This window comes from Melozone crissalis, unplaced genomic scaffold, assembly GCF_028551555.1.
Source record: "Melozone crissalis strain CALT ecotype California unplaced genomic scaffold, PUWL_Pcris_2 ptg000007l_1, whole genome shotgun sequence".
Classification (NCBI taxonomy): domain Eukaryota; kingdom Metazoa; phylum Chordata; class Aves; order Passeriformes; family Passerellidae; genus Melozone; species Melozone crissalis.
In genome coordinates, this window is record NW_026535785.1 from 9393173 (window position 1) to 9410183 (window position 17011).

Genomic DNA, 17011 nt, shown 5'->3' on the forward strand with positions numbered 1-17011 from the left:
CGGGCAGCGCCGCCGCCCCACGTGGGGACCGCGATGGCGCTGGGCCGGGCAGGAGTCGCCCTCCCGCTGCTGCTGCCGCGGCGGCCGGCGGGCAGCGGGACAGCGGCGGCGAGCCCGCAGCCACCCGGGGCCGTGGTGCGCGTCCCCTGGGCCCTGCGGCAGCGCCTGCAGCGGGGCGCGCAGCGCCGGCGGCGCGAGCAGCGGGAGGCGGCGGCGCCGCCGCGTTCCGGGAAGCTGCTGCTGCGGAGCCGGCGGCCGGAGCTGAGCCAGCCCCGCTGGCAGACGGTGGGGCGCTGGGAGCGGCCGCCGCTGGTGTCGGCGGGCTGGAAGCACCGAAAGGCTTACGGGGATTACTTCCAGCTAGAGCCCTCGCAGCAGGCGGCTCCCGCCTTGCAGGCGCTGCCGGCTGAGGGGGGACAGGGCCCGACCTTCGCCGAGCTGGGGCTGCAGCCGGCGCTGCTGGCCGGCCTGGAGCGGCTCTCCATCGGCCGGCCCACGGCCGTGCAGCGCCTCGCCATCCCCGCGCTGCGCCGCGGCCGCAGCGCGCTGTGCGCCGCCGAGACGGGCAGCGGGAAGACTCTGGCGTACCTGCTGCCGCTGCTGGAGCGCCTGCTCGGCCGCCCCGAGGCGCCGGCAGCGGAGGCGGCGGCGGGGCCGGCGGCGCCCCGCGGGCTGGTGGTGCTGCCGTCGCGGGAGCTGGCGACGCAGGTGGGCGCGGTGGCGGCGGCGCTGTGCGCGCCCGCGGGGCTGGCCGTGCGCGGCCTCACGGGCGGCGGGGCCGCGGGCGGGCTGCGGAGGCAGCTGCGGGCGCCGCCGCCGGGCCCCGCCGTGCTGCTGGGCACCCCCGGCGCGCTGCGGGAGGCGCTGCGGCGGCGCTTCCTGGCCCTGGAGAGGCTGCGCTGGATGGTGCTGGACGAGGCGGACTCGCTGATGGACGAGTCCTTCACGGAGCTGCTGGAGGAGATCCTGGCACACGCGCCCCTGGCCGTCGGCGCTCCCGGGCCGGCCGGGCCCGACGAGGAGAGGACGCAGGTGGTCGTGGTCGGAGCCACCTTTCCCACGGGGCTCAGCGAGACGCTGGCGAAGTTCACTGACGTGGGCCGGTTTGTCACCCTCAGCACCCAGAGCCTGCACCGCCTGCCGCCTCACGTCCAGCAGAAGTTTGTCCGCCTCAAAGGCCGGGACAAGCTGCCCGAACTGCTGCAGCTGCTCAAGGAGCGCCCATCATCAGGCGGGGCTGTTCTCATCTTCTGCAACAGTGCCAGCACCGTCAACTGGCTGGGCTATATCCTGGACGACCACAGAATCAAGCACCTGAGGCTGCAGGGGCAGATGTCGGCAGCTGCTAGAGCCGGCATCTTCGCCTCTTTCCAGAAGGGAGACGTGTCTGTCCTTGTCTGCACTGACCTTGCCTCACGAGGGTTGGACACCAGCAGTGTGCAGCTGGTGGTCAACTACGACTTCCCGGACACCCTGCAGGACTACCTGCACCGTGCCGGGAGAGTCGGCCGGGTCGGGAGCAAGGCACCCGGAGCTGTGGTTAGTTTTGTCACCCATCGGTGGGACGTGGACCTGGTACGGAAAATAGAGACTGCAGCCCGGAAAAGGACAGGTCTCCCAGGAATGGACTCTATTAATAAACCTTCTCCTAATGCAGGTTGATTCAGGTTGCCAGGCATTCCCTGGTAGGGGCTTACCTTGAGGCCATTAAGACAGAGTGAATGAGCTGCTGTGTGTAAGGCAGATTGAAAGAATAGAGCTGAGTTTCAGAACCAGGTGATCAGGTTAACTTTGTGCACTGTTCTGGAAGCTGCAGTATTCATTTGCACAGCCATCATAACATGTGGCTTTCTCAAAGGAAACTAGTAAGTGAGTAATAGAATGCTTTTGGAGAATATTGAAGAATTACTTCAACAGTTGATTTGGTTTACTTATTTTGAGACATAATTTAAATGCAAGTCCAAATGAAAGTATGTTTGTATGATATACAGTTCTATTGCATTTCATTACTGCCCACCACCATCAGCTAATATTCGTTATTAAAACTGAAAAATTGCTACTGTGGCAGAAGAAAAAACCTGACCAGTTACAGATACAAAGGACTAAAGGACAAAGGATGCTTTATGTTCTTGTGATGTAGCAGTTCATTTAGAGAATTCTAGACCAGATACCTGTACAGTGGAAATGAGAAGGCACAATAATGCCTGGGGCTCTTTCAAGGCCTTAATTTGTTACCTTATGGTTACCTTTCACTGAGAAATGGGATATTGCTCCTTCATATTATATTAAATAAAAAGCCCTAAAGTGTTTCCTGTACATTTTTTTTTTCTGCATACTATAGTGACATGTACAGTTTCTGAACTGGTTGTAAAAAAACCAAAAAATCCCAACCCCAGCACACTGGAAGATGGCTTCTGTTAAATAAAAGAAGTGTGTTGACTCACAGGTTCTAATGACTCTCACCTTACAGAGTGAGTGTAGGATTTCTTTTGAATGTTGTGCCTTTGTCCTCTTTTGCTTCCAACCAAGAGAGTTGAAGTGAGGTTATTTCATATCTAGCTGCTAGTTTGTATCCATGGTAAGTACTCACACAAATAAGCATTTTAGCTCTGATTTCTGTTGCAGTGATTTGCCACAACCCTTTTTTTTTAGTGTCTGTTTTTCCCATGCTCTCCACTTTAGGCTATGCAATCACTGGGAATGTAGAAATAGTAGATTTCTACATTATGGTAAATGAGAATATCACAGCATTGGATCTAAATCTAGTTCCTAAGGAAATAATTCACTGGAGCTACTCACTAGAGTAAAAGTTAAACAAAGAGAAAACTTGCACAGATAGTCACCCAAAGATCAGGCAGTGACTTCATCCTGTTGCACTTGTGCTCTGTTCATATTGCACATTTAGGAGGCTCATAAAGGAAGTTAGAAGCTGCAGTAAAATTATTTAATACAATAGCTCCCAAGTTTTAGAAATATAGTGAAAGAGTGATCCATTTGGAGACTGGAAACCCATTCATTGCATGGACAGCAAATTGTAGTTTAACTTCTATAACACGCATTTTTACAGTCTATGAAAGTGCAGTCTGGATTGCAGCACACAGAAATACTGAATTAGACAACACAGTGAAATAATGAAATTCTTTCAGCCCTTGTTACAAGTAATAATCTTGAACTTGGTACAATGCCCTTACGTTTTGTTGCTAGGGCACTGTTGATCACAGCAGTTTGTCAAAAAAACCCAAACAAAAAACCCAAACAAATCCTCACCACAAATTTCAGGCATTTATATGCTAAAGTGGCTAATAAAAAGCTACTTGGGTAGATAGATTCAAGAGAACACTATTTACCAACAAAACCTTTTGTAGACAGTACTTTCAAGCAAAGCCACAGTTTTTTTAGCATATATTGAGAAATACCACTGTTGTATTGTTGCTCACCAAGGGACAGTTGCTGGAGCCAGTGGTTAACAGCAGTAATTACACACAGGAGCACACAGACACTCACTCTGGGATGTAAAAGCTGATACAGAGCCACCAAATGCAGACAGCCCCACCACTGACACATCATGTGAGAGGTGTAATTGCCCAATAGGTAAATGCTACAGCAAAGCCTTCAAGGGGATATAGAGACCCTACCCCCAGTAGTGAGCTAAATGTGTATGCAGCTCACACATGGTCAAATTGGTTGAAGAAACAGACATCCAAAGACTTTAGTTTGACTTCTCCCAAACTGCTTTCTGAATGTTGCATCACTCATTGTTCACATCTCAATGATTGTCTACAGATGTAATTAACTGCTCTCTTCTTGTCTGTACACATTCTGCCTTCTGTGTAAATCTTACTTTAGATCCTATGGTTTTAACTCAACTTCATTTGGGCTCTATCTTATGGGCATTCAGATAATTCTGTTGCACTTAGCCCAGTGTCTAGCAAGGTACAAGGCTCTGTTGCATGTCATCACAGGAGAGGGAAATATGTCTCCTACCACTCCAGTAGCCTGGCAAAGTGCACACTTTTGCAGACTCCACCGCTCCCTGGAATGCACTTGCATGCATGTTCTCCCCACACAGAACCCTCTTCCCTCCTCTTCCTCCTGAAAGGTATTTGTGAGCCCAGCTTACACATTTGTGGTGGAGTGGGTGGTGGAGAAGTTCTCCATGCGCACTCTGGCCAGTTTCTCAGTGGCCACGGGCCGCAGGAGGAGCTTGCAGCTGAAGACTTGGCGGCAGGCCTTGCGGAAATTCTCCGAGAAGAAAGCGTAAAGGATGGGGTTGATGCAGGAGTTCCCGTAGGCCAGGCAGTGAGAGATGATGCGGAAGGTGAAGGAGATGTTGTTCAGGGGAAAGTGCCCAAACTCTGCCCACATGGTGATGATGTGGTGTGGCAGCCAGGAGAGCAGGAACACAGCAACCACAAGGAGCACCGTCTGCGCCGTCTGGAGAAGAGAAGATCGTGTATTAAATGGTCACAGTAAGCAAGCGAGCCTGTGGGATGAGTGGGTTTGCTTTCCTGTCAGGCAACACTGACAACTGTCAGGTGGGCAAATCATGACAGTATGAAAAAGGATGCTAAAAACCCTGGTAAACTTGGATTGATTTGTTTTAGCTCAAACAAATAACTATAGACACTTGAGGTAGTGCCCATAAAACTTCAAACAGTTCAAAGCTGCAGCAGTGTGTTACAAGGAAGAGTGGAAATAATAGTTCCTAACACTTAGAGGGTGAGGAGCACTGAGGCTATGGAAAATAACTGCAGGGGAAAACAACTTCCAAGTAAGCATGCCACTGAGAGGAGTAACAAAGGCTGGCCTGAGGTGAAAGGTTTTTCCAGTATCTTCCCTATTACAGAAGAAACTAAGAAAACCAATGCATAGAGGATTTTTTTTTTAATACACAGTGCTCATTGACATATTCCTAGCTGGGTGATGACCTGAGGGAGGCTCCCTGTGCCTGTGAGATCCCAGCCTGTGCTGCCTGGGTTGGAGGTGTGTCCCTGCAGTGCTTGCTCCCCGCTTAGCTGGCCAGCCTCTGACACAGTCTGTCATTTGTAAGTTCCAAAGCTTGACCTGAGGTAAAATTTTCCCGAAAACAGTGGTCTTTGAAATCTCCATGCAAAATGAAGGTTAACAGTGACAGTAAATAAAATTAAGCTGTAACTCACTTCAACTTTCTTTCTGTAAGACCCTGAGGCCTGTGGGAGCAGGACCGCACTTTCCAAGTTTAGGAAAGCTGGTAGTGTTGCTTTTCTCTCACTTTCTACTTCTAGAACACCCAGGGAATGCCTGGCAAGTCTCAGAGATTACTGACTTGAGGGCCCTAAGATCCTTTCCTGATTTTTTTGTAGGGCTAATTCTACCTGACTTAATGAATTTTCAAAAATATAAATGGTAATGCAAGGTAAGCAATTGTTTTGTGTTTAAACCCTCAGTTTTGGGGTTCTGTAGCATATGCACAGCTGGTGACTTCCCTCCTCTTGACCCACTTTGTTCTCTGCAGAATCTGCTTTTTACCTTTGGGATTTAGTGTTTCTCATTTCTATATTGTCATTTTAATAAATGTAACAACTTGCAAACATGCAGATTATATCCTTCCCCTAAGGAAAATTGTTGTACAAGTAGCAGAAAAGCAATGGAGAAAAATTAAAATTAAAATCAGGTTTCATTTCAGTTCAAGATTTACAGCCTTACTAGTCTAGGTCAATGTTTCTGTCAATAATTCCCTTGCATGATTTCAATTGAATAGTGTAAAGTTCCTTTCCTAGAAAAGGGATGATTTTCTAGTGAACAGAAATTTGTTTAGTCAGTGGTTATCATGGTGACATTTAGTTAAACCCATTAACCTCTCTAAGGAAGATGTTATTACTTTAGATCAAGACTACAAGTAAAAAAAAGGGATTTCTGTCAAATGGGTCTCTCAAATAAGGTTCTATTAACTTTGAAAGGCAATAACCTGTAGGTTCATTGTGTACCTGGCATACTCCAGGTGCTTCCCTGTTTCACCTACTAGAATGCTGTCAGACAGCTGAGCTAACAAAGCTCCCCTAAGAGTGAACAAACCACCCTGCCAAGTGTCCTCAAACCAACCATGCTGGGAGGCAGATGAGGTCCTTAAAAATAGACTGGAATGATTAGAAGTTGATGACACTGAAGGACACAGACCTAGTGGTCTTGTGGGGTCTGGCTCACTTGCTGTGGTACAATGGGTACCAAAGAAATTATTAATAAACAGGTCCCATCATTACCTTTCACCAGCAATAATGGTGCTACTTCTTTACCCTCTAGCAATGTTAAGTAGCTTAGGCTTGTTACCCAGGCAACCTTTTACAGCATCCATCTGCCTAAATTAGGGGGCTACAAGCACTGAAATATTCTTTTGAATAAGGCTTATATACCTAGCTTTTCCCCCCTTTTATTGTGAAATAACAAACTGTGCATTTAACGTAGGGCTGAGTATTACACAATGGGTTTGCAGTTGCTATGTAATAGCACAGAGCTGTTTCTGGGGTCCAGCTTTTTGGGATTTTGCAGATGGAAAACACAGACAATACTAGAGCACTCATACATGATTCATGACTCAAGAAACAGGTCTTGGAAATGGAACTTCTCTCTGTTTTTTCAAGTTAAGGAATATGTAGTTAAGACAGAGGAAACTGAAATAAAACACTGTTTGGATTTTAGTGTGGTAACTTTGCTGTAGCTTAAAGTACTGTTACTGTAGACTGTGACCAGCTGTGGAGGACTGATCCAAATAGTTTGTGTATTGTTTGAGCCTCTTCCATGAGCTGTGACAGTTTGCATGGTTACTGCATTACTGTTGATCAAGCTGTCCCCACTTAATGCAAATCTTCTGGTTCGACTCTGAAATTTTGGTGGGTCCTTAATAGAGCGTACAATGGCCATTACTGGCCACCTCAGTCTCTCTTACTTCTAGAAATCTTTCAAGCATCTCCAGGATATTCCTTACAGTGTATTTGTTGTACAGGCAAAGTAAGTGCATTGAAGCTGTACAGTGAATCAATAGCATGGTGGCAAAGACAAGGACATATTTTTGCTTGTCAGATAATTCAATGAATTTCTGTTATTCCTCCCTTTCCCCCTGCCCATTTCTGTCATGTGCAGATTGTGTTGAATTTACTTGCTTATTCATTTGTTATCTTTGTAGGTCATCTGCCTCTCATTTATGCTTTCCAGCATTTCTTTGTCTGTTTTGCCCTTTTATTACTTTCCCCCCTGCCCCTGGACAAGCTATTTCTTGTCTTTAGCCTTCCCTCATCCTTCAAAAGGCATTGGAAAATGTGTTTAAAAACATTTTGGGTGACATACCTCATTCAGGAGGATGATGAAGTCTTTAACATTTAATTGTGTTTAGAGCTGTTGTCCTTGATAAGCTTTTAATGAAGTTTCTTGCTTCAACTTGTCAGGCATCTTGTCAAGGGCAAAATTAAGATTGCCTTTAATGAGTCAAATGCTTCAAGTATTCCATGGATTTACATATTTTAGGAAGAACCACCTGAATGTTGGATTAATAAGCATTCCCGAAATTAAAATATAAAGTGGACAGAACAGTCTAGAGGGGTAGAGGGCTTGTCACTTTCCTAATTTAGTCCCAGTCGGACACAGCCCAGCTGCACATCATTTTTCAGAGCTGATCAGACCATCCATTTCTACTGTGTACCTCAGCCACACAGAAATGGGAAAGAACATTCAATTAGGTTTTTATTAAACAGTACTGGCTTGCAGACAAACTGGGCTTCATTAGTGAGACAACTGCTGTTTCCTGAATATGGTGAGATTATTTTTTCTCCTTTTTTTCTTCCATAATTCTAAATGAAGAAGCATAAAGAAGCCTATGCCAGTTCTTCCATACTGTCTTATCAGTAAATTACAAATGAGTCTTCCTTTATTACTGCTTTGTAGGAGGATATCTGATTATGTAATTTACTGACAAATCTTTTCTTCTGATATGCTCATGTCTAACTTGTAGATTCTTCTCCTTAAAGTTTGAGAGACAATTGGTGCACATTTTTACTGCCCCAGACTTCATTATGGTGAACTACAGAGTGACAGACTTCACTGTAACTTGTAATTTACTGTGGTGAAGACTTGGAAAATATGTAGTGACCCACGGTGCCTTAAGCTTTTGTTTTTAGATACTGCAGGCACGCAGTGTCAGTGCCCAGGAAAGACATGTGGCTTAGTGCAATATGCCACTGTACTGCTGGAGGAGCTTACCAACCTCTGAGAAAGAGAATTTCAGTGGCTTTGCATTCAGGGATACCCAATGGAGAACATCCCTTTGCTCAGAGTCCGTCCATGAGCCAGTGTGCAAAGTGAAATCTGCCACTTCCTTCACTTCTGGTGCCACGTTCTTGTTTGCTTTGTTGGCAAATCTGACTTGCCCTGGTGGATTTGCAAACATTCTTTTCCTTTTTGCACATAGAATTCTAACAGAAAGGTCCCAAGCACACTCTGATCTCCAGAAACATGCCTATAGCTTAGTGATAAATGCAAAATGTTTAGAATATGGCATACCTATTCTTGAGTAACTTAGATGTTGGATAGCAGCTGTCTCTACTTCAGAGCACACACATCTCTTAATTACTACTGAAGCACTTCTCATTGCTCTTTGGTCTTTTTTTTTATTACACTTGAGTCTAATTCTACTCTTCAGTGATCTGAAAACCACACTGACAGTATTCTTTTTCATTGTTCTGTCTTCTTTCTTGGAGCCAGAGATGGCAGCTGAATGCCATGAAGAAGAGGAGGGACTGAAGTAAATATATTTTCAGATGTTATCAGCTCATTTTGATTACTTGCTTTATGTGCTAAGAGGGACTCTTCATTTCCCAGCAGCTTGCTTGCACTGTTCCAGCTGCTCATCTGCACATCTCTCATTCTGGGATTATGCCACTAATATCCTCTGTTGGTGCCCTTGAAAGTTATTCACTTTCTATTCATAAATGTGTATGAGCATTGTGATATTTCTATTACCTCCTAATTGGTAATGATGCTCTTAATTCCTGCTGCCCTGGGCTCCTGTTAACCAAACGATGTGCAGGATGACACTTTTGAATTATATTCTTCTGCTACATCCCAGAACCTTCCATGTTCCTTTGCTGTATTTTCTGTTGTTCAAATGCCAAGGCCTTGAACATCATGTTCATTGTCTACATGAACACCTTCAATTTGCATGGACAATAGCCAAATAATTCGTTTAGCATACAGAGCATTTGTTTTGTACACAGCATTTGTTTAGTACACAACTTTTATCTGCCTCTCTTGGCCAAGATGTTCAGGAATACCCATCAACCTTGAAGGAATTCTGAATCTTTTACCTCAGGCTCTTGTATGACCTTCAAAGTGCAGCACTCCAGGGAGTGTCCCAAATAAACTCTGTGTGTCTTTGTGTTTACTTAGCTCTGGAAGCAATGAACAGCTGATTTGCTGACCCACCAGGCAGGCACGGCTCACCTTTCTGTTGTAGCTAACCAATAGAAAAGCATAGCACTAATTTGTTATATTGAAGTGGTTCATTTGGTCTATTAATTGAAGATTTTGGCCTCAAGGTCTCCCACAGCTCCTACTATCCTATCAAGGGAGCTTGCAAAATTGCTGTGAAATTCACATCCCCATACACATCCTTAAACTTGGAAAAGAATTTCAGATTGTTCAGTTTGCAAAACTTGTTATTTGTTCTTTAAAGATGCACAATACAGAACTGAGTAAACACTGAGGGACCCTGGTGTGCTCCAGAGGCCAGTAAAACACCACAGGGCCCTGCTAGACCTTAGTTTGCATTAATTTCCATCATTAAATCATCTTATTTAAGGCAGATGTAAGATTAGAGTTCCTGGGGCTGGGCTCTTATGAAACATTTTGCAACACTGTCAGACAGGGATTGTTAACTTTCTTTGGAGCCAAATTACAGACTTGCTGTACTCGGAGTAGCTGAGAAAAGAGGTAAACAGAACTGAAATACATTTCATTGTCATAGAGGGGTGCACAGAATTTCTTAGCATGTGGTCTTGCTGGCTGGCCTCAAAAAACGATTATCCAAAACTTCAAAGGAGAGTCCTGCAGCATCTCACCCTCTGATTTGCAAGGCTGGCAAACTTGTACAGCTAGTATGGCATTAAATGGGGAAGCAGCCAGCCATGTCTCTCTTCTGCAGGCACAGTCTTAGTTCATCATGCAGAATTTCAGCCTAGGCATGCAAAAAATTCTAAACATCTTCCTTGCTCTAATGCAGAGATGGCACAAATGGAAAAGCACTTTAAATTGAGCATGTCCAACATTTAACGTGTAGATGGCAAAGTTATATAAAGATTTCAAAGTGGGAATCTGAATTAAAGGTCAAATTCTTCTGATAATGGAATGTGAGGCCAGGATACAGCAAACTTTGTGCTAGGGAAATTTTTGCAAAGTTTCATGTCTGCATAAATTGAAAAGGTTGCTGTGGTTTAAACATGACCATCCTGTAAGTTAAAAGCTTAAAGATCACAACTCAAGCAGAAAACCTTTTAGTTTTTGGGGTTTTTTTTCTTTTTTTCTTTTTCTTTTTTTTTTTTTTTTTTCCTATATGTGTCTCTATGGCATTTGTATGATTCTGCTAAAGACAAACTTGTTCTTTTCAGCAGGTGTTTGAACACTCACTTGGAGTGGGTGACAGCTGTCAGAGCTCTCTGGATTATTCATAAGCGGGACCTATTCAAACAAAATCTGGTTGTAACTGACTTTACAATAGTGGGTCTAAAAACTGCCCATGAACAATCTGTTCTGAAAACCAGAGCTCTCTTAGGCTGTCCTTTTAGCCTCTACATACTTTCAAATAACAGACCTTGAGTACAATGTTGTGGCAAATGGGACAGTGACAGAAAGATCACCAGTAATGAAAGAGAAGGGAAAAGTGACTTTACAAACATTGTACAGGAAATAAAATCCATACTGAAAGCCCAGCTATATCTTGTGGCACTGTGGTCTGGGAGAAAAGAGCTGGGTCTCAGATCCTGGTGAAAGGAAGCCTGGAGACTTTTGTTTAGAGAAGATGCTTCATATAGCAGTGGGTACTTATTGACAAAATGTCGCAGACATTTTTTCATAGAAATTCTTTCTTTGGGACTTGTTCATCTTCTGGGAAGCTGAGGCCCCAGAAAGAGAATGTAAACAATGATTATCAGCTGCTGGGGAATGCAATAGGATGCACCTGTGATTGGTTCATGTCCCATGTGTACAATTAAGGGCCAAGCACAGGGCAAGCTCTCTGGAACACAGTGACAGAGAACTCTCTTGTTTTTAGATTCTTTTCTGTTCTATTCTTAGGTTAGCAGCCTCTGCAACTTCACTCTTTATTCTTTTTAGTATAGTAATAATATATTATATATCTTATATCAATAAATCCAGCCTTCTGATCATTAAACAAGATTCTCATCCTTCTCTCACCTGAAGACCTCATCAGGTCGCTGTAATAACAAGACCCCCTTGAGAGGAAATGGGGTGGCAGTGCCACTCTGTAGGTGCATGTGTCAGAGTTCCCCTTAACTGTGGATAGCCAAACCCCTAGCACTGATTGAACTTTTAGCTGGGTTTTTTTTCCATACTGTGATAACAGACAGAGTTATCACACACTTGTCTGTTCGTGTAGCTCTGGGGGCCCTGGGCAGCAGGTGCTGCTCTGCTGGGAGCAGCAGCAAACACCAGGGAAGGGAGCACAGCTGGAGGGAGCACAGCTGGACAGAGCAGGCAGCACACACCAGAGAAGGGAGAGAACACAGCTGGAGGGAGCAGGCAGCACACACCAGGGAGGGCAGGGAGCACAGCTGGAAGGAACAGGTACTAGGAACCATGCTGTGTCACAAAAAGGCAGAAAGGCGTAGAGGATCCAGCAAGAGACTACTTGGAAAAACAAATTCCTAATACTGTAGTTCATTACACTTTGTTTCCTGTTTCCATAGGTTTGATTTACTTAATAAAAATGTTTATAATTTTTTTTTTCATTTTTAAAGGCATAGATACAAATTAATGGTACAGTGTGACCTTAAAGGGGGAGGTTAAGCTACAGTATCAAGTACCTGGGCTCCAGTAATACGCTTCACATACTTAGAGTCAGTTAAATCCAGGATTATTTTGCTTTCTTTGCTGCAGCAGTGCAGCTAGGAAAATCATGCATGTACTTGCACAACACTGGGACTGTTCATTTGCCATGCCATCATCATCTCTTTAGAAATCACCTTAGGTCTGGATCCAGCAGTGTCCCACTTGTTCTGTAAATGTTTGTCTTATTGAGGTTCACATTCTGTTTCCAGATTTCCAGTGTACTAATAGCAGACAAAATACCAGCTCCTCTATGACCTTTCAGGTGGCTTTACCTTGGATTTGTCCCAGTAATGCTTCTTACAGTGTGCTATGGCTCAAACAATATGAGTAAGAATGATGTCTCTTCTGCCTGTTGTCAGTGTTATAGGATCTGGGGGTGGGAAGGGACTGGTATTACACCAAGACTCCAGCAAGGTCAATGAAAGGTAAAGAATAAGTCTCGACATTAAAAACAATCTTACCTGGTAAAACTATTTTTTCAGAAGCAGCTTATTATGGTGAATAATAGCAGTGTGTTTCCAGTCAGCATGTGGAATGCTGCTTATGGCAAGACCATTCCCTGAGCTCTATGTCATTTGCTTTCTTTCTAAACTATGTTTTATGTTAAGTGTTCAGTCTTGAGGAGAGTTCTTATAGGTTCTGAAATGCTGAGTGACAGAGCAAACTGTTTGCAGTGGTAATGTTGGCAACTGTTTCACTGGAAAATCTTGTTCAACAAGGACTCTGAGTCAGCAATTTGATTCTTTTGAGACCTTAACTCATGTATGGAGCCCAGATGAGCATTGGGAGATTTGAACAACAAGCTGTTTGCGAAATTTGCTATTTTACTGTTCAAAAACAAAACAACACTAAACCCACAAACCAAACCAAACCCAAAGGGGAAAACCCAAAAAGAGCAAACCCACACCCCCATCTCTTGGGAGTAAAAGGAGGATGTAGCTCAAATGCTCTGTTTTCTGGAAATTACAGGAATGAAGTAGGAACTGCATGGTCATAATTTCAGACTATCCTCTTTTTTATGAATATGACATCTTGTTTTCCTTATCAGTTTGATGAAGATGCACACTGTGAATTAACAGATGTGACTCAGACAATTTTATCACTTCATGTGGGAAGACTTGGCTGTTGTGCTACACTTTCTCTCATAGCTCAAGGCAATCAGGGTTTAACCACTGAAGTCACACCTATTTCAGAACAAACTCAATGTTCTGTATGTCCTAAATTAACCTTCCAAATGTGGATCAAGATTCATTGGTCAAACATTTTTCAGCTAAATAAACAAAAGCTCTTCACTTAATCCCTGATGAGTTTTATGAATTAAACCCAAACACAACTACCTTCACAAATGGACCAACTAAGTACATATGAGGGAAGCTGGAGTAACAGAACTGACAGCCATCTGTGTTCTTAAGAAGATGTGCTTTAAAAAACTGGCTCTCACTCTTGTGTTTCAAGTATACTTTGAAAGAATATACAAGAATTGAGTGTGACTGCAACCAACTCAAGGAAGTCTCCCTGAGAAATACTGAACAATGTTTGCAACAAAAAACCCCTTTAAGTAAGTACACTAAAGAAGATGTTTGGCATGCAGGAAGGCTAGATGGACAATTTCTACCCAGACAGGGCTGGAAGAAGACACATTGTGAAGGATGATATGTGTGTATGTAGAAGCATGTATTTAATTTTTCTTCTATCTGAAAGGATCACCTATTTAACTAGGTCTGACTGTGCTATATGGAACAAGAATTGCTGTTGGGTGTTTCATAATAATGGCCAGGGAAATACTTAAGGGCAGGGAGGAAAAAGTGCTGCACCACTTACTTGTTTGAACTGCTAAAATCAAAAGGTATTTTTTTTTAATTGATCCTCTTGGCAATATCTAATAACTAAACTTGAGATTGAAGAAACTGTAGTGCTGTTTTTTCATGTAAGTCTACAGAGAAAATCTGAAAATGACACAAGTGGGTACATAGTCATAAAAAATTTCTTAACTTCTTTACAGGAAAGTAACAGTAGTAATTTTCAACTGTTGGTTGTATTATCTTAAAAATTAGCAACAAAATAGGTAGTATGCCATTCATACATAAGTAAGGAAATTCTGGAGGAAAATTTAAACTGATCAGTTTAGGGATTTTTTGGTAATTTTGAGACCTAAAGCAATTTTTCAAACTTGTGAAATGATTCTATGTGGAAAGACAGTGCTTTTTAGCACTTTGCTGCATTTTACATTATCAAAATTGTCAACACATCTTGGTTGCCTTTTCTCATAGTAGCTGTTAAACACACAAAACTCTGACTCTGCTTTCTCTTTGCAGTTTGCACTATTGATCCAGAAATTATACTCCTGGTTTTGACATTGTAATTCCCAGTTTATCTGCTGCACTATCAGCATTTATCAAAAAGTCAGTAGGCAAAATAAAACACGGTCCTCCTCAAGGTAGTCTCTGTTCCATCTACGTCTGGTGCTGCTCCTGCAGCAGGCAATGCACAGCAGCTCATTGCTGCCTAATGTGTTGCCTTAGAAAAGGTGGTGAAAAGAGTGCTTATCAGAATCTAGTGGAAGTTAGATGAACACAGAAAATATGTTCAAAACACTCTGAGAGGAAAGGCTAAGTAACACCTGTCTAATAAATGTTTGTGGTGTATTATAACTTGGACAGTTATTGTTATGAGATAATATTGCAAATTCCAGTTGAATTCTAACCTTGCAGACAGTGTAAGTGCAAGACCAATTATGAATTGGTCCTCATAACTATACTGCAAACAAAACCTAGTGTATGCTAGTGAATGTAATGAACCAATAGAAATTAATACAACCTATAGTTAAATCTGGTTAAGATTTATAGGCAAAAGGACTGGCAGAAACTGTAAAGGCTTTAAATCAGCTGGAATCAGCACAGAGCAGGCTGATTACCTTATAAACCTGGCATATCTATTGTATTATAGTCAATATAGAGATTAAACCAAAGATATTTACCTTCTTCTTTGATCTCTCTGACTTCTTGGAAATGTTCTTTACTTTCGTATGGAGGTGGTATAAAACCTTGAGGGGAAAAAAAGAGGAATCTATTGAATGGGAAATTGAAATTTGTGTATTAATACTTGAACTCTTCATACAAGCACCAAAAAATTGAAGTAATTGTTTTAACATGACTTCAAAGATGAATTTGATGTTTCAGACTTTAAATTCTAAGCTCTCCAATTTCTCTTTCAAGAAACAAGGTTTGGAAAGAGCATTAAAACTGCTAGGGTTTCAATAGTTCAGCATATATCAAGAGCTCAGCTGGCACTATGCTGAAATCCACAGGAGTTTTCAGATGGACTGTGAATTTTATATTGAGCCTCAGATTGTCTTCATTTATTCCCTAGGCTGATGATGCTCATGGGCAGAGAGCAGCTGCCAGTCCTGTGCCCTGGTGGGGCTGTCCTGTCACTCCTGGAGGCAGCACAGACAAATGCAGTGGTAGGAGTGGGTCACCCTCCAGAGGCAGGGTCATAAGGACTGTTGGAGCACTCCAGGCAATTCTCAATTAATAACATTTAGTTTTTTGAAAACTGATTACAGCACAGCAATAACCTGGAAATGTTTATCCCTTCATAGGTTTTTCCTCTTGCCAGTAGCAAACATTTGTTATTTAGAAAGAACAAAATGAAAAATATGAAAAAAAGCAAGAGCCTTTAGGGGGTTTGGGTGACAGTCTGGGTGTCATCTTGGTAGTTTTAATCCTTTTTGTGAGCTGGTGAAATTTCATTCTCTGTTTTCCTTCCCCCACCCCCCCCCCCCCTCTCAAATAAATACTCTGTACCAGGAGAGGATATGGAAAGGGTTGGCTGTGTAGTTGTGTACACACACAAGCCACCAAGAGTCTGGCATCTTTCCCTCCATTTAAGCATTATTCCCATCCCTGGCACCCACCTTGGCATAGCAGCAGGTGATGAGCAGCAGGGGCAGGAGGTATCCCACCAGCAGGATGGTGATCTTGTACATCTGCTTGGCTGTGGAGCCGTTTGCCCAGTGCTCCCAGCAGAAAGAGCTGTTGGGTGCCTGCTGGTGGCCGCTCATGAGGGCCTGGTGCTGGGCCACAGGGATGGCGATGAGGAGGGACAGCAGCCAGATGGCGGCCACGCCGAGAGCAGCGTTGCGCTTGCTGCGGATGCAGGGCGAGCGTTTGGCGTGCACCACAGCGATGTACCTGTCCACTGACATGGCCACCAGGGTGAAGATGCTGACCAGCATCGTTGCCATGGCCAAGTAGTGAACCCACTTGCAGAAGAAGGCACCGAAGATCCACTCTGGCAGGGAGTAGATGGTGGCCTGGAAGGGGACGCAGAAGAGCAGGAAGGAGAAGTCTGCAATGCTTAAGTTGAGGATGAAGATGTTGGTGGCGCTGCGCGATGGGCGGCCTCCGGGCCGGAGGCGCCCCAGAACAACCAACACTAACGTGTTTCCCACCATTCCCAGGAGAAAAATCAACCCAAAAAGCACAGGAACAATCACCACCTCCGGGCCACCCCTGGTCACTCCTGCCCAGCACACTGGGGCCTCTGTTTGGTTGGTCTCAAGGCTGCACTTGCTGGTGTTGGCTCCAAAGGAAAGCACAAAGTTGTATTCCTGCTCCTCCATGGAGCCAGGCAAGGGACAGTCACTGCAGCCCTGATTTATGACAGGTGTTGTTTCGTGGGGTGGCCAGAGATGAACTTTTGCCTTTTCCAATGCTGTGTCTTTCCTTTGACGAGTAATTTTCTTCAGATGATTCTTCCGAGTTCTCTCTGTCTCCCGTGCAGTTTATTCCAGGGACTGGCAAAAAAAAGGAGTTGAGGAATTTGTGTCATCCAAGAGGTGACATCCAGGTTTGGCAGCTGGTGCTGGTGTGTCAGAGAAAGTCTGTGTCAGAGGAGCAGAGGATGGGGCTGCCCCGGG

At 44.2% G+C, this 17011-nt stretch overlaps 2 protein-coding genes across 2 annotated transcripts; one reads left to right on the forward strand and one right to left on the reverse strand.

Annotated features, from left to right (window-relative positions):
- The first annotated feature begins 33 nt into the window (after window positions 1–33).
- DDX28 (DEAD-box helicase 28) lies at window positions 34–2401 on the forward strand. Its single transcript, XM_054269359.1, has one exon. It carries the CDS (start codon window positions 34–36, stop codon window positions 1660–1662), a length of 1629 nt encoding a protein of 542 aa, XP_054125334.1. The 3' UTR covers window positions 1663–2401.
- Window positions 2402–4116: 1715 nt separating this feature from the next.
- Window positions 4117–16714, reverse strand: LOC128932817 (galanin receptor type 1-like). The gene is made up of 3 exons (XM_054269543.1): window positions 16007–16714; window positions 15068–15133; window positions 4117–4434 (listed from the first exon to the last, which is right to left on the reverse strand). Exons 1-3 carry the CDS (start codon window positions 16712–16714, stop codon window positions 4117–4119), a joined length of 1092 nt encoding a protein of 363 aa, XP_054125518.1.
- Between the last annotated feature and the right edge of the window lie 297 nt (window positions 16715–17011).

Coding starts and splice junctions, on each gene's coding strand:
- DDX28 (XM_054269359.1), top strand. CDS start 34: ATGGCGCTGGGCCGGGCAGGAGTCGCCCTCCCGCTGCTGCTGCCGCGG.
- LOC128932817 (XM_054269543.1), bottom strand. CDS start 16,714: ATGGAGGAGCAGGAATACAACTTTGTGCTTTCCTTTGGAGCCAACACC. Junction 15,134..16,006: donor TCACCTGCTGCTATGCCAAG/GTGGGTGCCAGG, acceptor TTTCCCCTCAAG/GTTTTATACCACCTCCATAC. Junction 4,435..15,067: donor CAGAGAGATCAAAGAAGAAG/GTAAATATCTTT, acceptor TCTCTTCTCCAG/ACGGCGCAGACGGTGCTCCT.